This window comes from Eubalaena glacialis, chromosome X (assembly GCF_028564815.1).
Source record: "Eubalaena glacialis isolate mEubGla1 chromosome X, mEubGla1.1.hap2.+ XY, whole genome shotgun sequence".
Taxonomy (NCBI): Eukaryota; Metazoa; Chordata; class Mammalia; order Artiodactyla; family Balaenidae; genus Eubalaena; species Eubalaena glacialis.
In genome coordinates, this window is record NC_083736.1 from 15,885,931 (window position 1) to 15,912,866 (window position 26,936).

The 26,936-nt window shown below is 37.7% G+C and overlaps 1 protein-coding gene and 1 pseudogene across 2 annotated transcripts in view; both read left to right on the forward strand.

Annotated features, from left to right (window-relative positions):
- CDKL5 (cyclin dependent kinase like 5) overlaps window positions 1–26,936 on the forward strand; it is a 189,594-nt gene that overhangs the window by 130,760 nt on the left and 31,898 nt on the right. For both annotated transcript variants that reach the window (XM_061178360.1, XM_061178359.1), the window contains exons 7-11: window positions 9,336–9,456; window positions 11,351–11,410; window positions 13,739–13,829; window positions 17,581–17,770; window positions 23,159–23,239. In XM_061178360.1, coding sequence (XP_061034343.1) covers window positions 9,336–9,456; window positions 11,351–11,410; window positions 13,739–13,829; window positions 17,581–17,770; window positions 23,159–23,239 — 543 coding nt within the window. The remainder of the gene's footprint in view (window positions 1–9,335; window positions 9,457–11,350; window positions 11,411–13,738; window positions 13,830–17,580; window positions 17,771–23,158; window positions 23,240–26,936) is intronic.
- On the forward strand, window positions 3,874–4,448 carry LOC133082382 (dynein light chain roadblock-type 1-like; annotated as a pseudogene).

The following is a 26,936-nucleotide window of genomic DNA, read 5'->3' on the forward strand; positions in this document are numbered from 1 at the left end:
AGCTATCACATCCCATTGGCCAGGACTTAGTTGCGTGGCCACACTAGCTGCAAGGCACAAAGAAAGTGTACTCTTCATTCTGGACACTTAGGCATCCACTTACAAGTTGTATTACTCTAGTAAGGGAAGAATGGATATTGGGGGACATTCCTCTCTATAACTCAGGAATTTAGAGTTGAATATGAAATGAGACATACAATTTATGTTCTTTATTACAAAGCCCTCTTATTCCTCCTGTGCATTTGGGACCTCCTGTGCATTTGTTAATTGAAAAAGACAATTTGAGTGGAGAATCACTAAAAAATGATGCATATATACTTTAAACATTTTGTTTTAACTTAAAACATATCAATATACATTCACTTTCCACTCTCTTTAGAGGCAGGGTCAAGGCCTTTTGAGTATTGATCTTCTGGTTGGAGTTCTGATGGGTTTTCTTACATACATCCTACCCATAATGTATCAGTGATATCCTGTGTCAGCTTCTTTAAAGTGAAGTGAAAACTTAAAAACATTGCAAAGGAATGGCAAGTAAACAGTTTATTGCAATATATTATTGTGCATGTTGGGATGGAGGAAAGCAGAAAGAGCTGAGGAAGCAGGGGCAGGACTATTTCACCTGAGAATCTTTGAGAGTAGCATAGGATAAGGGTACAAAAATGTGTGCTTCAGAGATGACTGGCCTGAGTTTAAGCCAAACTCCATTATTTACCAGCTGTGTGATCCTGGCACTGTCCTTGGCTTCTCTCCATGACGATTCCTGACTCGTGGCCCTGGCAATCTTGGGAAAACATCATCCAGTTTCTTGGATCCAGATCCTTGGGCCTCCCTTTCCCCAGCACCACCCCCACCCAGCCTGGATGCATTGACCCAACCGTTTCCTAGGACACGCCCTCCCCACCTCCTTTGGACCTTCGCCCTGTCCTGGACCAGAAGTTGGCCTCATTCCCCATCAGCTTCCAAAGTCTGACCTAGGCCTCTACTACCCTGAAGCGGGCTAACCTGACACATAGCCGTGTGGCTGACAGGGTCTTGGTGCTGCGGCCGGGTGTCAGGCCTGAACTCTGAGGTGGGAGAGCCGAGTTGAGGACATTGGACCACCAGAGACCTCCTGACCCCACATAGTATCAATCAGCAAGAGCTCTCCCAGAGATCTCTGTCTCAACACTAAGACCCAGCTCCACTCAACGACCAGCAAGCTCCAGTGCTGGACACCCCATGCCAAACAACTAGCAAGACAGGAACACAGCCCCACCCATTAGCAGAGAGGCTACCTAAAATCATAATAAGTTCACAGACACCCCAAAACACACCACCAGGCACGGTCCTGCCCACCAGAAAGGCAAGATCCAGCCTCATCCACCAGAACATAGGCACCAGTTCCCTCCATCAGGAAGCATGTACAACCCACTGAACCAACCTTACCCACTGGGGGCAGACACCAAAAACAATGGGAACTACGAACCTGCAGACTGTGAAAAGGATACCCCAAACACAGTAAGTTAAGCAAAATTAGAAGACAGAGAAATACGCAGCAGATGAAGGAGCAAGATAAAAACCCACCAGACCAAACAAATGAAGAGGAAATAGGCAGTCTACCTGAAAAAGAATTCAGCGTAATGATAGTAAAGATGATCCAAAATCTGGGAAATAGAATGGAGAAAATACAAGACACGTTTAACAAGGACCTAGAAAAACTAAAGACCAAACAAACAATGATGAACAACACAATAAATGAAATTAGAAATTCTCTAGAAGGAATCAATAGCAGAATAACTGAGGCAGAAGAACGGATAAGTGACCTGGAAGATAAAATAGTGGAAATAACTACCTCACAGCAGAATAAAGAAAAAAGAATGAAAAGAATTGAGGACAGTCTCGGAGACCTGTGGGACAACATTAAACGCACCAACATTCGAATTCTAGAGGTCCCAGAATAAGAAATGAAAAAGAAAGGGTCTGAGAAAATATTTGAAGAGACTATAGTTGAAAACTTCCCTAACATAGGAAAGGAAATAGTTAATCAAGTCCAGGAAGCACAGAGGGTCCCATACAGGATAAATCCAAGGAGAAACACGCCAACACATATTAATCAAACTATCAATAATTAAATACAAAGAAAAAATATTAAAAGCAGCAAGGGAAAAGCAACAAATAACATACAAGGGAATCTCCATAAGGTTAAAAGCTGATCTTTCAGTGGAAACTGTGCAAGCCAGAAGGGAGGGGCAGGACATATTTAAAATGATGAAAGGGAAAAACCTACAACCAAGATTAGTCTGCCCAGCAAGGATCTCATTCAGATTCGAGAGAGAAATTAAAACCTCTACAGACAAGCAAAAGCTGAGAGAATTCAGCACCACCAAACCAGCTTTACAACAAATGCTAAAGGAACTTCTCTAGGCAGGAAACACAAGAGAAGGAAAAGACCTACAATAACAAACCCCAAACAATTAAGAAAATGGTAATAGGAACATACATGTCGATAATTACCTTAAGTGTAAATGGATTAAATGCTCCCACCAAAAGACATAGACTGGCTGAATGGATACAAAAACAAGACCCATATATATGCAGTCAACAAGAGACCCACTTCAGACCTAGGGACACATACAGACCGAAAGTGAGGGGATGGAAAAAGATATTCCATGCAAATGGAAATCAAAAGAAATCTGGAGTAGCAATTCTCATATCAGACAAAATAGATTTTAAAATAAAGACTATTACAGGAGACAAAGAAGGACACTACATAATGATCAAGGGGTCAATCCAAGAAAAAGATATAACAATTGTAAATATTTATGCACCCAACATAGGAGCACCTCAATACATAAGGCAAATGCTAACAGCCATAAAAGGGGAACTCGAAAGTAACACAGTGATAGTAGGGGACTTTAACACCCCACTTTCACCAGTGGACAGATCATCCAAAATGAAAATAAATAAGGAAACACAAACTTTAAATGAAGTATTAAACAAGATGGACTTAATTGACATTTATAGGACATTCCATCCAAAAACAACAGAATACACATTCTTCTCAAGTGCTCATGGAACATTCTCCAGGATAGATCATATCTTGGGTCACAAATCAAACCTTGGTAAATTTAAGAAAATTAAAATCGTATCAAGTATCTTTTCCGACCACAACGCTATGAGACTAGATACCAGTTACAGGAAAAAAACTGTAAAAAATACAAACACATGGAGGCTAAGCAATATGCTACTAAATAACCAAGAGATCACTGAAGAAATCAAAGAGGAGATCAAAAAATACCTAGAAACAAATGACAATGAAAACACGACGACCCAAAACCTGTGGCATGCAGCAAAAGCAGTTCTAAGAGGGAAGTTTATAGCAATACAAGCCTACCTCAAGAAACAAGAAAAATCTCAAATAAACAACCTAACCTTATACCTAAAGCAATCAGAGAAGGAAGAACAAAAAAACCCCGAAGTTAGCAGAAGGAAAGAAATCATAAAGATCAGATCAGAAATAAATGAAAAAGAAATGAAGGAAACGATCGCAAAGATCAATAAAACTAAAAGCTGGTTCTTTGAGAAGATAAACAACGTTGATAAACCATTAGCCGGACTCATCAAGAAAAAAAGGCAGAAGACTCAAATCAACAGAATTAGACATGAAAAAGGAGAAGTAACAACTGACACTGCAGAAATACAAAGGATCATGAGAGATTACTACAAGCAACTATATGCCAATAAAATGGACAACCTGGGAGAAATGGACAATTTCTTAGAAAAGTACAACCTTCCGAGACTGAAACAGGAAGAAATAGAAAATATGAACAGAGCAATCACAAGCACTGAAATTGAAACTGTGATTAAAAATCTTCCAACAGGGACTGAGCTGAGGGCTGGTGACGCGGAGCTACCAGATCGGTCCGAGATGGCAGAGGTGGAGGAGACACTGAAGCGAATTCAGAGCCAGAAGGGCGTGCAGGGAATCATCGTGGTGAACACAGAAGGCATTCCCATCAAGAGCACCATGGACAATCCCAACACCACACAGTACGCCAACCTCATGCACAACTTCATCTAGAAGGCCCGGAGCACCGTGCGTGAAATTGACCCCCAGAATGACCTCACCTTCCTTCAAATTTGCTCCAAGAAAAATAAAATTATGGTTGCACCAGATAAAGACTATTTCCTGACTGTGATTGAGAACCAACCAAAGAAGCCGCTCTCTTGGCTCCCTGCGTCATTCCTTAATTTAATGCCCCTCAAGAATAATAGCGTTAATCATGTCAACTGACTGGCATATGGAAGTCACCTTAGAGCCCTCTCAGACCAATCTGGCTGCAGCTCCACCTACCCCACCAAAGTCATCCCTCTGCTGGCCAGTCGCACCTGATTTTCCAGGAGGAAAATCACATCCAGGTTTATGGAGCAAGAGTTTGTGAGAAGCCCACACACCCTGTTTCCTTCTGACTGAGTTCACTTTGTTGCCCTTGGAAAAGGCTGTTTTTCTTTAACTAAAAATAACCAAAACACTTAAAAAAAAAATCTTCCAACAAACAAAAGCCCAGGAACAGATGGCTTCACAGGCGAATTCTATCAAACATTGAGAGAAGAGCTAACACCTAACCTTCTGAAACTCTTCCAAAATATAGCAGAGGGAGGAACACTCCCAAACTCATTCTACGAGGCCGCCATCACCCTGATAACAAAACCAGACAAAGATGTCACAAAAAAGGAAAACTACAGACCAATATCACTGATGAACATAGATGCAAAAATCCTTAACAAAATATTAGCAAACAGAATCCAACAGCACATTAAAAGGATCATACACCATGATCAAGTGGGGTTTATCCCAGGAATGCAAGGATTCTTCAATATATGAAATCAATCAATGTGATACACCATACTAACAAATTGAAGGATAAAAACCATATGATAATCTCATTAGATGCAGAAAAACCTTTTGACAAAATTCAACACTCATTTATGATAAAAACTCTCCAGAAAGTAGGCACAGAGGGAACTTACCTCAACATAATAAAGGCCATATATGACAAACCCACAGCCAACATCGTTCTCAATGGTGAAAAACTGAAACCATTTCCTGTAAGATCAGGAACAAGACAAGGTTGCCCACTCTCACCACTATTATTCAACATAGTTTTGGAAGTTTTAGCCACAGCAATCAGAGAAGAAAAAGAAATCCGAATCGGAAAAGAAGAAGTAAAACTGTCACTGCAGATGACGTGATACTATACATAGAGAATCCTAAAGATGCTACCAGAAAACTACTAGAATTAATCAATGAATTTGGTAAAGTAGCAGGATACAAAATGAATGCATAGAAATCTCTTGCATTCCTATACACTAATGTTGAAAAATCTGAAAGAGAAATTAAGGAAACACTCCCATTTACCACTGCAACAAAAAGAATAAAATACCCAGGAACAAACCTACCTAAAGAGACAGAAGACCTGTATGCAGAAAACTATAAGACACTGATGAAAGAAATTAAAGATGATACAAACAGATGGAGAGACATACCATGTTCTTGGATTGTAAGAATCAACATTGTGAAAATGACTATACTACCCAAAGCAATCTACAGATTCAATGCAATCCCTATCAAACTACCAATGGCACGTTTCACAGAACTGGAACAAAAAATTTCACAATTTTTATAGAAACACAAAAGACCCCGAATAGACAAAGCAATCTTGAGAAAGAAAAGACTATACTATAAAGCTACAGTAGGGCTTCCCTGGTGGTGCAGTGGTTGAGAATCTGCCTGCCAATGCAGGGGACACGGGTTCGAGCCCTGGTCTGGGAAGATCCCACATGCCACGGAGCAACTAAGCCCGTGAGCCACAAATACTGAGCCTGCACGTCGGGAGCCTGTGCTCTGCAACGGGAGAGGCCGTGACAGTGAGAGGCCCGCGCACCGCGATGAAGAGCGGCCCCCGCTCGCCGCAACTGGAGAAAGCCCTCGCACAGAAACGAAGACCCAACACAGCCAAAAATAAATAAATTAATTAATTAATTAAGAAAAAAAAAAGCTACAGTAATCAAGACAGTATGGTACTGGTACAAAAACAGAAATATAGATCAATGAAACAGGATAGAAAGCCAGAGATAAACCCACGCACATATGGTCACCTTATCTTTGATAAAGGAGGCAAGAATATACAGTGGAGAAAAGACAGCTTCTTCAATAAGTGGTGCTGGGAAAACTGGACAGCTACATGTAGAAGAATGAAATTAGAACACTTCCTAACACCATACACAAAAATAAACTCAAATGGATTAAAGACCTAAATGTAAGGCCAGCCACTATAGAACTCTTAGAGGAAAACATAGGCAGAACACTCTATGACATAAATCACAGCAAGATCCTTTTTGACCCAGCTCCTAGAGAAACGGAAATAAAAACAAAAATAAACAAATGGGACCTAATGAAACTTAAAAGCTTTTGCACAGCAAAGGAAACCATAAACAAGACGAAAAGACAACCCTCAGAATGGGAGAAAATATTTGCAAACGAAGCAACTGACAAAGGATTAATCTGCAAAATATACAAGCAGCTCATGCAGCTCAATATCAAAAAAACAAACAACCCAATCCAAAAATGGGCAGAAGACCTAAATAGACATTTCTCCAAAGAAGATATACAGATTGCCAACAAACACATGAAAAACTGCTCAACATCACTAATCATTAGAGAAATGCAAATCAAAACTACAATGAGGTATCACCTCACACCGGTCAGAATGGCCATCATCAAAAAATCTACAAAGAATAAGTGCTGGAGAGGGTGTGGAGAAAAGGGAGCCCTCTTGTACTGTTGGTGGGAATGTAAATAGATGCAGCCACTATGGAGAACAGTATGGAGGTTCCTTAAAAAACTAAAAATAGAACTGCCATACGACCCAGCAATCCCACTACTGGGCATATACCCTGAGAAAACCATAATTCAAAGAGTCATGGACCACAATGTTCATTGCAGCACTATTTACAATAGCCGGGACATGGAAGCAGCCTAAGTGTCCATCGACAGATGAAGGGATAAAGAAGATGTGGTAACATATATACAATGGAATATTACTCAGCCATAAAGAGAAACGAAATTGAGTTATTTGTAGTGAGGTGGATGGACCTAGAGTCTGTCATACAGAGTGAAGTAAGTCAGAAAGAGAAAAACAAATACCGTATGCTAACACATACATATGGAATCTAAGAAAAAGAAAAAAAAGGTTCTGATGAACCGAGGGGCAGGACACGAATAAAGACACAGACGTAGAGAATGGACTTGAGGACACAGGGAGGGGGAAGGGTAAGCTGGGACGAAGTGAGAGAGTGGCATGGACATATATACACTACCAAATTAAAAATAGATAGCTAGTGGGAAGCAGCCGCATAGCACAGGGAGATCAGCTCGGTGCTTTGTGACCACCTAGAGGGGTGGGATAGTGAGGGTGGGAGGGAGACGCAAGAGGGAGGAGATATGGGGATATATGTATACGTATAGCTGATTCACTTTGTTATTACAGCAGAAACTAACACACCATTGTAAAGCAATTATACTCCAATAAAGATGTTAAAAAACAAAAAAACATTGCGAAGTAGTTTCAGTGAAGAATCCGTACCACACCACCGTCCCTTGCCAGTGTTTTATAGTTGTTGCACTCACAATCGATTAGATAGCATTATGTGTGGTAGCTTTCCTTTATTACGTCTTTTCAAAGTATTAAACTTCGTTTTCTTGTAAACAGCAAATCTCTTTTTTAAAAACATTATTTCATTGGTTTATATGATATTTAATTATATTAAAATAACAAGTGCATCTGTTATAAATACATATGGGAGTATTATAAACAACTGATTGTTTATATGAATACAACTTGACTGGCGGGAACCACATTGTAAAGTTGTAGTAGAGCAGCAACTTTTTGGTCTTAGGACTCCATTTACAGTCTTAACATTATTGGGAACCCTAAGAGCTTTGTATTTATGTGAGTTTTATCTATTAATATTTATCATATTAGAAGTCAAAACTGAGCAATATAAAAATATTTATTAATTCATTTAAGAATAATAATAGACCCATTACATGTTAACATAAATGCCTGTGTATCCGTCATTCTTTCAAGTAAAAATGGTGTACCTGAAGAAAAATGACTAGTTCAGTTTATAACTCTGTTACCCAAGTGCTTTTCCCCATGACAGCTATCGTATTTTGATATGCAGCAGAAGTGCTTTACGCGTATTCCTCATTTTACCATGTAGATTTCTAAAAAGACATGTACTCAAGAACTGAAATTTAATAAAAGTAATAATTTTTACTGCTTCATCAAAGACATCCTTTACTAAAATTGGCCTTTTTCTTTTTTTTTTTTTTAACTGTAACGTTGTGGCATTGAAAAATCCAATGCCTTGATTCATGCTAAGGTGCCACCAGTTTACCCATCATTGCTTTGTGCCATCAGTGTAAATACCAACACAGTGAAAAAGGCAAATAACTGAGTGCTGTCATGACTATAGTTTTGACTTCATGGGTCCTCTGAGACCCCCCCCTCCTCCGAGATCCACAGATCACACTTTGAGAACTGCTGTCCTAGATGGTCATCTACAAACAATAAGCTCTAATCATGCTGTAGACCTTAGTCTTATGCTTTACAGAGGGAATGGAGAATATTTAGTTAATCTGGAAATTCAGCAGAAATTGGTTAAGTGGAATTTCTACTTTAAAAATGTGCATGAGTTTTAGAATGGTCTCTGACTCCAGACTAAGATTTTTGAATATTGGTTTGTTTGGAGTCTGTGAATTTTTATTTCAACAGTATTTTGTAGCCTGTTTAAATATTTGTTCTGATTATATTGATCACTGCTAACCTTAGGGATCATTTAAGAATATTTTCCAGGTCTCCCAGAAATATTTCAAGGCTTGATTTTATTTCAAAGTTCTATTGGAGATGCACAGTGCACTATGTTAAAATGACTGTTTCCCCTCTCTTCTATACATTACAGTGTCTTTTCTCTACTTTATGTTGTTTTTCCCTCGAAATTAGGCTAAAATGATGCCTGATGGGTTTTAGGGAGAGTGAAAAGTGCACAGGGTTATTATTTGAGATAGCATTGGGGAGTAGTAAAAATGGAATTTCTCTTAAAAGAGAACCTTGATTTAATACAATATGCTGCTTCACGAGAAAGCTTGTAAATGGAAAGCAAAACAATTTTAAAAATATGCATGCTGTGTATTAGATGAATTATCGTCCAAGGTGCTTTTTTAAATTGTTAATACATGATTTATGTGCCACCTAATTTTGGAGATCAATGGCTCTCTATTTAATTTTTAGAATATGCTTGAATTGCTGGAAGAAATGCCAAATGGAGTTCCACCTGAAAAAGTAAAAAGTTATATCTATCAGCTAATCAAAGCTATTCACTGGTGCCATAAGAATGATATTGTTCATCGAGGTAAGTATGGAATTTTTGAAATGGAAAATATTAAAATATCAAATAAAGTTAACAAAATATTTCACACAGGCACTGACATTCCATTTAAATTAAATACATTTTGAAAGTATAGGATATGAAACATTGTTTGGGCTCCAAGTCTCCTTTTGTATCACCAAAAGGATGGACTGCACATTTATTTGGATATTATGGTGAGATCTCTGTGTTTGTAAAACCAGATCCGCTTTCAATAGCAGACGCACCTAGTGATAAAACGAACTCAACAAATGCAAACTTTGAAGCTTACTTGCGGGGGGAACTACCCTCTCCATTGCCTTTTGGTCCTGCAGGTAGACCAGGTAATGTGAAACAAGCCAGAATCAGGCTTTAGAGGCGGTGCTAAGTCACTGGCCCCCATTGACAGTCACTTCTCATTTCCTCTTAGACTTAGATCTCTAGTATGTACCTTTACCTCCTGATTTTCCCTACCTGTTCATGAAAAGTGCCCATTGTTTGCAGGTTGTAGGCATGATCAACCTTGCATAAAGGCCATGATTATACTTCCATAAACTGTTCTATTTTGTCCTTTATTGCCATGAAGTGGGTGGTTTATAGCAGTAAAAGGGAAATTACTTGCTCAGCAAGATCTTTAATCTATACCATTTATCTTTTCCTGGTAATCTCTTGCATTCAAGGGACACAAATTGATACAATAATGAAGCTAAAAGATGTTTGTCAGAAAATGTTGCAGTATCCACTTCTTATCTTTGAATTATCAGACAAATGAATACTACATTTTAATTTATCTAAACAGACACACAAGGATATCACTTTAAAAATAGGCTCACTTTAAGAATAGCTTAAAGGTCATGTGAAGAATGCCAACTCTTATTATTTCTGGAAAGAGACAGTTTGTATTTCTCTTGCATTTGACTTTCATAGCAGTTACATTATGAAGGTTGTTGGCAGCATGGAGAGATGTCTTGGTCACCTGGACATCTAGTGTCTAGGGTAATGATTCTAATAACAGTCTCTACTACAGTTTGAGGATATTAAGAAACTGATTTAGCTGCATTTCCATAGTGATACTGTGATTTGGTTAAGTGTATAGTGAATTAATGGTTGTGAATTAATTCAGAAACCATGATTCTGAAATCTACAGACCTCACTCCTACCTCTTCCCTTTGTCCATTTTCACTTCTACCATATAATATAGATGATGGGTACTCTAAAAATAGAATTGTGAGATGCCTCCAAAGGGAGGGAATTAAACTGCATTTTCTATGTATTTCTACTCCTTAACTCCCACCACATCTTCAAAAGATCCACGGAAAAAATGAGAAATCTTATCTTGACTCATCCATCATAGCTTCAGCACTAGATATTTATGATTGTGAACCACATCATAGAAAACCTAAAGAGATATATAAATATAGAAATTATACAGAAAATCATAACAAACAATGTATCTTATTTGTATTTTTTTCTCCAGTAAACATAATGCTACCTACTTACTCTCATATGTGTTTTTAAAGTATCTTGTGGGTGTAAACATTTTATAGTCTATCTCCAAAAATTTGTATTATTAGTATTTTATAAAGTAAAAATAGTTCCTTAAAATGTGGTAGCCTAGATTTAATCATTCTTGAATTCCTTTCAGAGATCCAATTAATGCCTTTAAGATTTAAGGGGAAAAATATTTTTGAAATGGTGGTCTGCATGTTTTTCAAAAAGAAATTAATTGGAACTTTTGTGTACCAGCATAAAATGTGTTACTCTGCTTTTCACTGCCACAGTTTTCTATTCATATTACTCTGGATATTTCTAATTAGGTGCCATTACAGTGCTCTAACAGTGTCAATCAGCAGTACATGGAACATTTTTTAATAATTGTTTTTTAATCTTGATACTCCAGATATAAAACCAGAAAATCTCTTAATCAGCCACAATGATGTTTTGAAACTGTGTGACTTTGGTAAGTTAAAAAGAAATTGAGCCCTGTAAGTACAGAATTAATTTAATATAACACTTAGGTAGCTTTTACAGGTGTATTAAAAGTATTTTTTATCTTTTGACTTAAATTAGCAAATGAACATTCTATTGGGTTGTATATTAAAAAAAGGATTGTGGGAAGAGTTCTACTCTCTCTTTGCATAGTTTTGTCTACTATTTTAAAAAATTCATCATGCAGTATTTGTTTAATGAGAATTCAAAGCAAATACATGCATGTGCATATATTCATAAGCCCAGTACTTAATGACCTCAGAGAAAGAATTTTCCAGAAAATACCACTATGGCCTTCTGGCTTGAGTAGGATAAAAAATTTTTTAATATTTTAAATATTGATAGAAATTGTTTCAGGCATAATCATAAACACTGAAAATATAGCTATGTAAATACCTATGTATTGTATATATGCAATAGTTATATATCTGTAAGGTTAAAAGACATTTTTAGAATGATTCCATTTATTCCCTTTAAATGTTCAATGGGGGACTTCCCTGGTGGTCCAGTGGTTAAGAATCCTTCCAATGCAGAGGATGCAGGTTCGATTCCTGGTCAGGGAACTAAGATGCCACATGCCATGGGGCAACTAAGCCCACGCACCACAGCTACTGCGCTCACGTGCCTCAACTAGAGAGCCCGCGTGCCGCAAACTACAGAGCCCACACACTCTGGAGCCCGCACGCCACAACTAGAGAAGAGAAAACCTACACGCCACAACTAGAGAGGAGCCCACGCGCCGCAACAAAGAGCCTGCGTGCTGCAACGAAGAGCCTGCATGCTGCAACTAAGACCCGATGCAGCCAAAAAAATAAAAATAAATTAATTAAAAAAAAATACTGCAAAGAAGAGTCCTGCTGTACCTAAACATCTTAACAAATACTTAGGAGCTGAAATTTGTCAAGCAAGTTATAAATAAAAAAGATGCATATAGAATGGTTAATAATAGGAAAAAAGTATCCTTAGTCTAGCATCATTTCTTAAAGAAAAGACAGCTTTAAACGGTCAGGAAGTTCCACATGACGGCTCCACATGTGGCGTTCTGTGCCCTGCACATCCCCACCAAGAACCTCCTGATTGTTTTCCCTCCCAGAGTGTGTAGCTGCTTTGTCTGGCTTGAAGAATCCCACTAAAAAATATGAATATTTCTTCCAAATATGTCTTATAAAGAAGTGTTGATTAACTGAAGTTAGGGGGTTTGTCTTTGCTGTGGTTATTTTTATTTTTTTACTGTTCCACTTTAAGAAACACTATTTTCTATTTCTTGAAACTGACATACACCTTAACTTTTACCTTTAATTTTAATACTCTGGTTCTCTGTAACTATTTACAGTGAACCTATATTGCTTTTGGTGAGTTAGATGGGTAATTAACCTACCTGCCAGTTTATTTTGTGGCCCCAAAACCTCTTGAAAAGGTTGTTACTTGGGGGGGGGGCAGGTAGCAATAGAGTCTGTAAGGTAATTAAGATATCCCTAATATGCTTCTCAGTCACATTAGGAGATAAAAATCATTTTAGCCTGCTTTGTTTCCATCATTGCCAAACCCTACTGTTAGTTGTTTACATAATGGCCGGAGCTGATCAGCACCAATAGATATACAAATACTATCTAAGGTCCCACATAGCAGAATTAATGACTATCTGCGACATGCTAATTTAGCTTTGACTTCTGGCTCTTGTGGAGTCTTCATTTTGTTTCTAAGATTTACACTTATTGGAAAAGCTCTGAATGCTTATAAAAGCATGCAATGACTTTGAAAACAGATTTCTTTATCAGAGAGGAGAGACTGGTTTTGTAGTGAATACATTGTATATGTTAATTGACGAATGAACAATAGACTAACTTTTTTTTTTTTTTTTTTTTTTTGGCTGGGTTGGGTCTTCGTTTCTGTGCGAGGGCTTTCTCCAGCTGTGGCGAGCGGGGGCCACTCTTCATCACGGTGCGCGGGCCTCTCACTATCGCGGCCTCTCCCGTTGCGGAGCACAGGCTCCAGACGCGCAGGCTCAGTAATTGTGGCTCACGGGCTTAGCTGCTCCGCGGCACGTGGGATCTTCGCAGACCAGGGCTCGAACCCGTGTCCCCTACATTGGCAGGCAGATTCTTAACCACTGCGCCACCAGGGAAGCCCTGGACTAACTTTTTTAAATGACAAGGACACTGTTAATAAACAGCCCATTCAATAACAATCATTATGTTCTTTTGATGTTCCTTTAAGGTATTAATAGCACTGAAATATTTTGTCAACATGAAGTTAATTCTTTTTCAAAATTACACGTTTGGGCTTTGCTATCTTTCAGGTTTTGCTCGGAATCTATCAGAAGGCAATAATGCTAATTATACAGAATATGTGGCCACCAGGTGGTATCGGTCCCCAGAACTCTTACTTGGGTGAGTTACCTTCCCAGAATAGAATGACATCTACATATTTGCTGATCCTCTATTGTTAACTTTGGGATTATCTGTGGAAGATAAGAACTTGAGTTAATTAAATGCCAGTTACCTATTGCAGTATAGCAAACCACCTAAAAACTTAATGACATAAAGCAAGCACCATTTTATTTGCTCACAATTCTGGGTGCCATCGGGTTGGGGGAGTCAGCTATTTGAGTTCAACTGGATGATTCTTCTGCTGGTCTCAACTGGAGTTGCTCATGTAGCTACAGTCAGCAGGTCATCTGGAGGCTGGTTGGTTTAGGGCCTCAGCTGGGACAAACTATCTCTGTTCCATGGGAACTCATCCTCCAGTGGGTTAGTCCAAGTTTCTTCATATAATAGCAGAAGAATTCCCTGAGCAGAGGGCAAGCCCAAAAGCAAAGGTGGTTTTCAAGCCTCTTTGCATGACTTTTGCCTCATTGGCCAAAGCACGTTACTTGTCTAAGCCCTGATTCAAGGGATGGAGGAATAAACTTCGCCTCTTGATGGGAGGAGTGGCAGAGTCACATTACAAAGTGGCAGGTGTATGGAAATGGGGGGGGGAATTATTGCTGCCATCTTTGTTAATAATCTTCCACATTAAGAATGTGGATATCCACAGTTTGACATTCCGGCTTCTCTGTTTGTTCATGTATTCATTCGTTCATTCAGCAGATACTTATGGAGTATCTCTTATGCCTAGCCACTTTTCTGTAAATATTGAACCAACTGCTATTTTCCTTCCGAACATTGTAAATCCTGTTTGATGATAAATGGCTTTCCAAACTAGTACAGTGATGATTTTCTCAGCAACACTGCCATATCCATCCAGTTTGTGCCACCCTTCCACTTTCAGTGGTATTTCATTCACCTGTCAACACCAGAAAAGCATTTTCTGATAAGATACTTCTTCCTCTTAATATATTTTAACTTTAGAACCTAAGAAAGGACCTGTAGTCTTGATCTCCATCACACAGTTTCACTAATAATTCTCTACCTATCGTAGTTGTATTATTTTCTTATTTTTCCTAGATCGTATTTCCTTCTTTGGGACCATCAAAGAATTGAGGTAGAAGACACACTCTACAAATAAAATTAGATATGGTGGTAATGATGACCAGTGCACAAATTATTATAGGTTTCATCTCTTTTCTTTAGTGTGCCATACATGTATCTAGGGGACATGAGAAATTTAATTTTTAAAAGATATCTTTTACAACATTGTAAACCATACTTCAATTTAAAAAAATTTTAATAAATAAAGGTGCTTTTTATATAATAGAAATATAAATTTCTGTATTTCTTCTGAAGATCATGATGACTATATGTTTAAGCTACTCACTGAGGGTTTATTTTATTTTATTTATTTTTTACACAGCAGGTTCTTATTAGTTATCTATTTTATACATATTAGGGTATATGTGTCAATCCCAATCTCCCAGTTCATCCCACCACCACCACCACCACCACCACCACCACCACCACCACCACCCCCCCACTGAGGGTTTATTTTTATTTTTATTTTTTTTACACTTGTGGTCAATTGATTTTCTTTATGTTTTCATTATTTAAAAAAAGTTTTTTTATTGGGGTATAATTGTTTTACAATGTTGTGTTAGTTTCTACTGTACAGTGAAGTGGAGTTCCCTGTACTATGCAGCAGGTTCTCATTGAGGGTTTATTTTGAAGTTAACAATTGATTTCCCAGTGTCTGCCAACCATTTGGTGTTAATTCTTGTTTCATTGCTGACCTAGAGCCTATAAGAATTATTGGTGTCAGTTATTGAAAGCTTTACCACTTTTTTTAAAATCAAAAGCTTGTGCTTCATCCTGTGAAATAAATGGTGGCTAGTCACTTTATTATCCCTCCTTGTGTGGATAGATTTTAGAATTTCTGTGCTCATTTTTCAACTTGGATTTAGGATTGATTTTCTTTTGTGTTGTCTGTGTTTCTTCTGTGTACCTCTGTCTGGACTCACTCTAATGTGTAGTCCATTCATCTGTCCATTCTTTTGGGAGGGATTGGGAGTTTGAAATTCCTGGACAGGATTTGCCAAAGAAGAAATGAGTACGATGTAAATCATTCTTAGAACCCCATCTGAGGATTCAAGTATGGTAGAGGGACTCATTATAATATGGTTTTGTCTATAAGATGTCCCTGAGGAGTTCATTCTGAGGACAGCCTTATTATGAAACTTCAGAGAGTATTTGCTGCCTAATAATACCTCCTGGAAAACTGAGCTATGTTTATAGCTCATAAACTGAGTTATGTTTAGAGCTATATGGGAACTACCAAAAGTAGATGGGGACTCCAACTAATTTGAGCCAAATTGAATATTACTAATTAAATGATTGTCAAGTACTGGTTGAAGAACCATATTATTTGTATAAAAATCCCATTGAAATCAGTTGATATTTGGTTAACATGAAGAATTTACAGATTTTTGTACATTCTCAAGACTTTGTCCTTGACCTTCAAAGTAGTTACAGCTGCATAAATTATTCAAATTAGTTGACAGAAGAAAAATAGCTTATGGTGGGTATGTAAAGATTTTCCATAGTTTTCTCCATCTAGCACAAGTTTTGTCTTTCTCATACTTGTATGAAAGAAAGATCAGTATCCTTCCCTTCCCAGCAAGCTACCAAAAAAATCTAAATGAAGTTTCCTAGTATGGTTCTTGGGTTTTTATGGGAGGAAATGAGATAAATAAAATATTGACTTATTGTTACAATGATTTATTATCCTAGAAACATATTCTGTATTATGTTAAAAGTGCTTTAGAGTATTTGTTAAAAGTTTTATATTACTACTATAGCACTATGGCATTCTAGAATTTTAATTCCTTTTTTTTTCAGATATTTTATTTTGGCTTTCCCTTCTTAAAACTTAGATAATTTATGTTTGAAACTAAAGAAAAATATGATTTCTTAATCTGCCTTATGTAATTTGACTTAAGGCTATAGATATTGCGGTATACATGTAAAGCTTTTTTGGGGATACGTAGATTTTCATGTATAGCTGATTAGCAACAGTAGTACTCCAAAAGCCCTCTGGTAAACTCAGACCTTGGAAGATAGCTATAAATCCCTAAAGAAGTGGAAAAAATGCTTTGAGGGAAATGCCTGTCATAAAGCCCCGTAAACAAAGGGTATAAATAGGTTGAAGTAAATAATCCAATAGCGTTTAGCACAATCTTAGCTGTTTTGACTCTGTGCAATCAGAGGTTAAATAATATTAAGTGTTTGTTGTTTAAGAAGACACATAAGTCAGTGGTACATTTTAATAGGCTGAACTCAAAAAATGGATCTGTATAACTTGTTGACATTTAGAGAGCTAAAGGATAATTACCTAGAAAATACATTTCTTGGGAGCATTTCATTCTCCAAGTGAGTGGTAACTCATCAGACATGTGTGCTGTATTTAGGGTTTATTAATCCATTCATATTCAAAATATATCTGGATGTGAATAGATTTCAAATCAGTGTATACTAACTAATTTTTATTAAACTGATGGCTTTATTAGCATAGATTTATTCACTTGTGTTCTGAAGTTTTACTTTGATATCCATAATTCCTTTTTTTCAGCCTCACTTTTGTCCATGTGGTATTTTTTAATTCCTTAAATACCCAAATATGCTTTAAATCATGAATCTGTTCAAAATAATTTGGAAATTATTAAAACTTATTTCTTCAGTTGCCAAGATAATCTCTCCCTTTGCTTTTCAGAGCTCCCTATGGCAAGTCTGTAGATATGTGGTCGGTGGGCTGTATTCTTGGGGAGCTTAGTGATGGACAGCCTTTATTTCCTGGAGAAAGCGAAATTGACCAACTTTTTACTATTCAGAAGGTGCTAGGACCACTTCCACCTGAGCAAATGAAGCTCTTCTACAGTAATCCTCGCTTCCACGGGCTCCGGGTAAGAGGCTTTGCTAAAACCCCAAATGGAATCAGTACGTACACTAGTATTTAAATCATTGTTCATTGCACAGTGGAATGCTAAGCTATCCATCGAATACTATTGCCTTTCCCATTACAGTGTTTATAATCCCCATTATAATATTTTATTTTTGAATTTTACATAGTATTTGTGAATTTTAAAAAGTCTAAATTCGAAAGTGGGAGCTGCTAATATTTTCCTAATTTGTAAGTTCCAATTTTTCAAAATCTTTTTTAGTGTATGCATTATTCTAAACTTTGGTTATCTCAGAATGTTTCTTTATGCAAAATATTAAGCATCCCCAAAAGATAGAAAAATGTATAAATGGCTATTGCTTATTTGAGCAAACATATTTGTAGTGGTTTGAGGAAGATGATGAATACTCACATTCTGCATATTTAAAGGTGCTGTTCTAGTGGGTATTTCCTGTTTAGTGAAACATCAATTCTTCTTTTCAAACTAGTGTATTGTCTTGGGCAGCCTTTTCTAGACTTGCTAACTTTGTGCAAAACCTGATTTCAGAAAATATGCTAAAAAGAGTCTTAAAGTATAAACTTTCCCCAAATGAGGGACAACCAAGTCGCAGGAGGCATCTTACTGGAGTGGCCAGTTACAAGCTGCTTCTCTGTTCCATCCACCCTCAAAGCAACTTTTTTAGTTTTCAACTACCCTGTTTGGGCCAACATGCCAGTTGGTGGCCCTTGTGGGAACTATAAAATAAGCTCACCACCACTTCTTTTCTTTCTCTTAAATGCATAATTCTCAAACCATGTTTTCTTGACATTTGCAAAGCACTTTGTTTTTTTCCTTTGACTTTCTGGCCTCAGTTTATTTCACTTTGAAGAGTACCCCTCCTCACACGTGAATGCCCAGCACAGTATCCCTCCTGCTAGGCTCAATGAGTGTGGAAGAAAGAAAGGAACAGAAATGCAAACATTTCTCTTCCATCCCCTTCCTGCTTTCTCTCTCTTCCAAATCTGTCTGAGCTACCTCAGGCAAGTTTCTTTTTTCTCCTTTTATTTTTGCTTGTGTAAGCTGAAAAATAGCCAAATTATGACCATTAATTAGGGTGCAAATAGTTCAACAGTTATTGAGCATTTGTTCTACTAGATGCTGAAAATATAATAAGTAGGACTTGCCCTCAGTCCAGAAGAAAGGAAAATCTATTCTAGTCAGAAATAAAGCGAGTCATAACTAATGAATTCCTGTCTCACTGAGAATGCATCCAAACTCCTTCCCATCAGACCTTGCCTTTTCTGGGCCCTTCTAGCTCCCTGACTTCAGCTCATACCCCTTTCCATTCCCATCCCTTTCCAGACTTTCATCACACTTACCTTTCTTTTTCTTTAACTTCCATAAACATTCCCAGGTGTTCCAGCTTCATGAAATTGGGACTTGTGACTCCTTTTCCCAGGAAGGCACTTCCCTTGCGTGGCCCCTTCTCATTTTATAAATCTCAGCTCCAAGAATGCCCCCTGTCTCTGACCCCCCAACATACTTCCCCCACCTCCTTCTTGGTCTCTCCCATAGCACCCTTCTTTTTCCATCATAGCACTTATCATAGTATGTAACTATTTTGTTTATTTTTTAATTATGAATGTTAGAAATCATCTGTTTTATTGCTGTATTTCCAGCATCTAGCTTAGCCCAGCACATGTAGTAGGGACTCGATGAATATTTGAACGCTCTCTTGAACCAATCTGCATTATCAGCAGTCAAGCTCAATTATGTTTCCCTTCTCTCCATCTCTAATGCTTCTTTCACTCTTACCACCTTTTACCTGAACAACCACTCCCAAACTGATTTCTCCAAGTTTCTCTCTTCACTACAGTCTTCACATTGCTTTTAGAATGATCTTCCTGCAAACTGCCCATTTAATTCTGTCGACTTTGTGCTGAAAACCTCTACAAGATTGCTTATTAAATTTAAACTCCTTAGGATAGCATTAAAAACCCCTTGCTCCTAGCCCTCCAGCCTTGTCTCCCACCTTTTCCAACCCCCTGCCCCCTGCTCTGCAGCCACATTGAACTTGTCACCATTTCCTTGTTTCTGCAGTGCTATGTTTTCATTTCTATAATTCTCCCAATACTTACCCCACTTCCTGGAAAGCTCTCCATCCTCTCTCCCCCCAGACTCAGGTCAAGTGTCCTTCCATGAAGCCCTTCTAGACTTCTCCAGGGGGAATGGGTGCCTCCCCCTTCTGCGCTCCTGAAGCACTCTGGTCATAGCTCTTGTAGCACACATGGCAGTCTCTTTTAAATAGCTGTTTGACACAACACTGTAAATTAACTATACTTCAGTTTTTTAAAAATTGTAATAAAAATTTTTTTTAAAAAAAAGCTTTTTGAAAAATGTATCCTCACTGGACTAATGAATTCTTTAAAGAAATGAGCTATCATGGCCACCGTTATATTCACAACACACCTAGAGTTGCTCTTACTAGGTTGAATAGTATTAAATGATTGAATATTTGACCTGGAGCATCAAGCTTGGTCTTCTGGCTGCCTTATTCTTTGCCTGGTTAAAGAGGCTCTAAGCTGGATTCTCTGAAGAGAGTGTAAACAGATCTGCCATGGTACCTGGCTTTAATAACTTGTAAACTAGCTGAAGAATTAAGACTTTTGTGCATGAAATAATTAGAAAACAATATAATTTATAATAAAGCGTGGTATATAATAAAGTACTACATTCTTTACTACATTGTACTGTTTTCTAATACATCTAAATATAGTTGAGACCTTGAGAATGTTAAACATTCTAGAAAGTTGGCTAGATTCACTAGGAATGATTTATAGAGGATTTGCAGTTTGAAATGGATATTGAAGAATGAGTAGCATTTGGATTAGATAGGCCAAACAAAGGAGATCTTTCACTCCTTTGTCTATGGTCCTGTTTGTTTACAGACCTCCTCACTAAATAGTATTATCGGTAAAATGCTAGACAGTACATGACAGTGCTGCTTGTAAATATCCTTTGGAGAAATTGCTGCTTCCCTGACACTTTGATTTTTATAAAGCGTAATGTTTTTACATTTTAGTCTGAAAGTGTTTGTGGTGTTTTAACTAAATTAGTTTAACCTTTTTGGAGGTTTAACCACATCTTTTGAGGGAAAAGTCTTCCTTTATCATTTACTTGAGAATGTCTGAGACATTCTCAGCTAAGCGTACAGGGTGTGTGAACTGCAACTGCCTTGAAACATGGACTTACCAGTAACCAGTCCAGTGTGATTTGTATTTTGATTCAGTTGTGTAGAGATTGGAAAATCAACAAGATGTTGCTCTAACAGTATGTATTATTTTGAAAAAAATAACAATTGCTATCCCATAATATAGGGCCTAGACTTTGAAGTTAGGCTGCTGAGGTTCAAAGCCTGACTCCATATTTACTACTTGAATGACCTACGGCAAGTTCCTTGTGCCTCTTTTTCTTCATGTGTAAAATGGTGATAACAGAAGTACCACCTGATGGGGTTGTTGTGAAGATTAAACGTTATAATATATGTAAAATACCCAGACCAGTGCCTGACACATAGTAAGTGCTCAGTAAAGAGGCACTCTCATTGTATCGTATTGGCCAAGTGATCAAGAAAGAAAGGAAAGAAAAAACAAACTACTGATTGAGATATACTTTAAACTTCTATGCTTGAGTTTTGGTTATTTGTTGAATTACCTAATATGAGAATGGTGTCTTTCTTTCAAAAAAACATAAATTAATTTTTTAAAGTTAGGAGTTTGTGTGGTCATTTAAAAATCATATTTCTAATACCTTTTGACTCTGGGCATTAATTTTCTTATTGATGAAATGTTACTTCTGGAAAAAAAGGAGGGGGTATTTGGTAGCATAAGATAGACCTCATAAGCAAGATATTAATTAAAATCTACTGGTATAGAGTCTTTTATCACAGCATGACAGGTGTCTCTCTCTCTGGGCTGATGTTTAATGCTCCAGTAACATCCAGAGGAACCTCTGTACCTCCTTTAGGAAAGGCGCCCATGTTTAGAAAAAATGTGGGTTTGGATCACAGACCTGGGTGCAAATACAAGTTCTGCTTTTTGATTATGTAACCTGCCTTGAACCATTTATTTGAATTTTCTGATCGTCACCTTCTTCATCTCTGAAATAAGAAGAATAACAATTGTTAAAATGTCTCGCAGAGCATTACTTCCCTCAGAAATCAGTTTTAGGTTATTGCCTGTGTGTCTGTGTTAAATTCATGTTATTCCCTCTACGTCCTCTATCTAGAAGGTGCTGTCCTACTTTTCTCTATCCTCACATTTTTTCTTATCTTTCAAAAGCTAGTTCAGATATTATCTATGTATGACTCTTTCTTCTACAGCTGCAAACAACCTTGGCCTCTCCTTTCTCTTAGCTTCAACTAGAATTTATGGCCACACAGTTTCGTACTGATTGCTTTCACAATCAGACTGAGGGTTGCTTACATGCAAGGTTTTGGTCTTACCCATATTCTGCATCTCCTGCCATACCTAGCACTGTGTGGGGATGACGTCTTAATACCTTGTTTGAATTTTTCTACGTAACTACTTCTCTCATCCACTTATTTAGCATGTTTAGAGATTTCAGGCTTTGAAATGCTCTTATGTTGGTATAAAGGAAATACATATTAAAAGCAAAGTAGCCCTCCCATTGGGAGGGAGTACATGGCATTGGACTCTAATACTTTACCATCCACTTAGATACTGTGAAATGTGAGTTGGCAGAGGGAAGGACAGAGCATCTGAATAAACTAGACCCTTTCCCCTCATTTTATTTAAAAATGCATTTGTTAATTTAGGAGCCTGTTTGCCTTCTGTTCCAACTTACATAAAGGAAGGAATTGAAAACAGGTCATTCAAAGAGTATATTAAAAGCAATAATAGAACGTGTGTCTGAATTCATTATTTGTACTTCGGTAGCCTTTCACGTACTGGCCTTTTTCTCTTTTTTTACTTCTCTAATTTTCAGGAGTAAATGATATGTTGTTGTGAAAAGGGTGTAAGAATTGTCGGTATAAACAGACAAATTCTATATGAACTCTATTATAACCAAATTATTTGTATAAGTAGACAAGACTGTATAAACTGAATAGTTTCAAATTTTTATATTGTTTTGTTTTACACGCTTCAGTATTGTCCGACTAGATTTAAGTATCATCTTTCACTTGTGAGTTTTCCTGTCATTTAACACCCAATCCTATTAATCCCTACCTCAAATACATAGACACCAAAAGTAATATACATGTGAAATAAATTTGACTTTGGCACTAGGGCAGTAGCTTCTGCTCATCTGCTACCTTCTCCAACACTCAAAGCACATGCACACACATAGCCTTACCCACGTGCTAATACTTCTGTCATGTTGTTGTTACAGTTTCCAGCTGTTAACCATCCTCAGTCATTGGAGAGAAGATACCTTGGAATTTTAAATAGCGTTTTACTTGACTTAATGAAGGTGGGACAAGTTGATGTTATCTGTACAAAATGTCTTTTGGTTTGTGATTTCTCTTGTGTCTATATATGACCATAGCCTGCTTTTATGAATTAAATGTTTTGTTAATAGGTGTATAGTGGTGAATAATGGGGGACTGTGTCATCTGAAGAGGCATGCAATTTATTTATTTATTTTATTATTATTATTATTATTTTTAACATCTTTATTGGAGTATAATTGCTTTACAATGGTGTGTTAGTTTCTGCTTTATAACAAAGTGAATCAGTTATACGTATACATATATCCCCTTGCAGTTTATTTAAAATTGCAGAAGTATCTGGTATTGTAACATTCCGTCTAGACAGGACCATGAGATACCTAAATTAGATTCCTAAAATGGACAGAATAGTAACAATCTAAATATAAATAATGAGAAATAAATCATTTAAAAATTTATCCAGCACTTGAGCTGCTCAGGCATAAGGTTTTAAAACAAATCTTAAAATGAATGTTGAAAGAAAAGAGATTCGAATATTTTTTGCATATTCAAGGCCTCCCATAAGATTATTTTATCAGCGAACCTAATTCTGCCCTTTTTCTAACTTGATTTCTCTCCCTCTGGCTCTTCATTTGACAACCGCAAGATCACTGCTACTACCATGCCTGAGTGTTCCTCCTCATGCTGGTGCCACTGTCCAGAAGGTCTTCATGCTCTGGACTACTGAGTGCCACAGTTTTTTTGTTTTTTTTTTAATAACCTTTCTTTTTTTAAAAAAATATTTATTTATTTGTTTATGGCTGTGTTGGGTCTTCGTTGCTGTGCGCAGGCTTTCTCTAGTTGCGGCGAGCGGGGGCTACTCTTTGTTGCGATGCATGGGCTTCTCATTGCGGTGGCTTCTCTTGTTGCGGAGCACGGGCTCTAGGCACACGGGCTTCAGTAGTTGTGGCATGCAGGCTCAGTAGTTGTGGCTGGCAGGCTCTAGAGTGCAGGCTCAGTAGTTGTGGCACACGGGCTTAGTTGCTCCACGGCATGTGGGATCTTCCCGGACCAGGGCCTGAACCCGTGTTCCCTGCGTTGGCAGGCGGATTCTTTTTTTTTTTTAACTCCAAAGCTTGGGATGGGACCCAAGCATGAGTTTGTTATTTTTTAATTTATTTATTTATTTATTTATTTATTTTTGGCTGTGTTGGGTCTTCGTTTCTGTGCGAGGGCTTTCCTCTAGTTGCGGCGAGCGGGGGCCACTCTTCATTGCGGTGCGTGGGCCTCTCACTGTCGCGGCCTCTCTTGTTGCGGAGCACAGGCTCCAGACGCACAGGCTCAGTAGTTGTGGCTCACGGGCCTAGTTGCTCCGCGGCATGTGGGATCTTCCCAGACCAGGGCTCGAACCCGTGTCCCCTGCATTGGCAGGCAGATTCTCAACCACTGCGCCACCAGGGAAGCCCGGCAGGCGGATTCTTAACCACTGTGCCACCAGGGAAGCCCTTTCACAGTTTCTTATTCAAGCTTTTCTACCCAAGTAGATAGCCCTTTGAGTGAGAACTACTTTTTCATATTTCTCCAGCTTTCATTGCAGCCAGCCAGTGCATAAGCAAGTGCTAGTTATTTGACAGTAGACCTTCAAAAGATACTTGTTGGGTCTTCCGTGGTGGCGCCGTGGTTGGGGGTCTGCCTGCCAGTGCAGGGGACATGGGTTCGAGCCCTGGTCCGGGAGGATCCCACATGCTGCGGAACGGCTAAGCCCGTGCGCCACAACTACTGAGCCCGCGTGCCACAACTGCTGAAGCCTGCGCGCCTAGAGCCCGTGCTCCTCAACAAGAGAAGCCACCCACCGCAATGAGAAGCCCACGCACCGCAACAAAGAGTAGCCCCCGCTCGCTGCAACTAGAGGAAGCCCGCGTGCAGCAACAGAGAGCCAAAGCAGCCAAAAGTAAATAAATAAAATAAATTTATTTAAAAAAAAAAGATACTTGTCAATGGATCAATTTTATTTTCTGCCCATTCAGTCAACTGTCAAAAACAGAGGAGTTTACACTGTGCACAGAACCTTTAAAGGCATACTTAGCACAGTTGGAAATTGCTGAGCAGCACTCTCAGAACTTTGCTCTGCTTTAAAACTATGTTAATCTGTGTTCCGAGGAACCCTGTGTAAATAGGTGTGGGGGCGGAGGTGGGCGAGGGGGTGTGGCCTTTGGGAAAGGCCACTTACCATATGACCTTTCTTAGAGAGTCACAATATTCATTAACTTATAAAGGCTTTCAGAAATCCCACAGTAAAGAAGCATTTCCTAAATTTAATTAAATACTAAATACTTAAAAAAAATAAAATGCTACAGCACTAGTGTTCTTCTGAACACAGATTGAGAGATGCTATTTAAAAAATCCTCAAGGCTCTTTAAGGTTAATTAGGCATAAATTATCTCTTAAATCATTTGCGTTTTGTCATATGTTCTTTCAAGCAGTCTATATTTATTTATCAGGGCTTTAATTATTTGGTAACTTTTAAAATGTAAATAGAGTAAAATAGAAGAACTGAAATACAATTTCATGTTTTCTACCTTTTGTCTCTTTTAGTTAAAAATAACTGAACTTCTTTTGTTAAATCATTACCAAATGTAATTACCAAGTATCAGCGTGGCACCTGGTAAACGCTAACACAGATAAAAATACGAAGATAACCTGAACCATTATGCATTTACACCAGTTTGAAAGTTGAACAGTTGAATTCCCATTCATTTAATATATTTACCCTCAAATTTCTTTAATGTTAAATAAACATTTTATTGAAACGTATACTTAGAAGGTACACAAATTATAAATGTACCTCGGAGTAAAACTTTATAATGTAAATGTATCCATGTAACCCCACCCGGATTGAGATATAGGAAATTATTAACACCCCTGAAATCTCTTCATGACCCCTTCCCAGGTGCCCCTTCCCACTCTTGAAAACCAGGACTTTGACCTCTATCACCAAAGTTTAATACTGCCTTGTTATTATTGAATGTTATATAAATAGAATTATTCCTTTTGTCTTTTAGCTATTTTTGAAAATGGATTTGAAAAATAAATAGTACCATTTATCCTTTCATGAAGAAATTTATCCTCTATGCCATCCCCTAAAGCAGATTTGATAATTTTGTCCATATATAAATACCTAAAATGGCCATCTCATCCTGTGTCTATTTATACATATCAGCCATTTTAGTGGGGATACAAGTTACCAGAATTAATCAAAGCTCCTAATAATATAAAGAATAGCTACGATAATTATATGGGCTCTATTTTAGTTAAAATTGTTTTTTCCCCCAAATACTGAATTTTGAAACTATTTACTAAGTTTCATACTTTCCTCATAATGGCCTCATCCTTCCAAGTGTTTGAAAATTAACAGCTGTGTTCATAAATATAAAAATAGTTCATTGTATGTGCAGCAATTTCTACCCTTGATAATCTTAAATAAATGAAAATAGCACTTTAATGCTAGTAGATGTTTAGCTTCTAAAAGGTCGTATGTACTTTAATTTCCTTTGTTTTTAACTAGTACCATACAGTTGAAACCATTTTGATATTAACTGCCTTAACTGCCAGTAAGACCAAAATCATTTCATATACCTCCACAGTTTTTGTTTTCTAATAAAGAAGGAGAAAGCGTTGAGATAATTTTAGAGTTGTGCCTGAGTCAACATAGGATAGAATACGATAGGATCAGAATTCAAA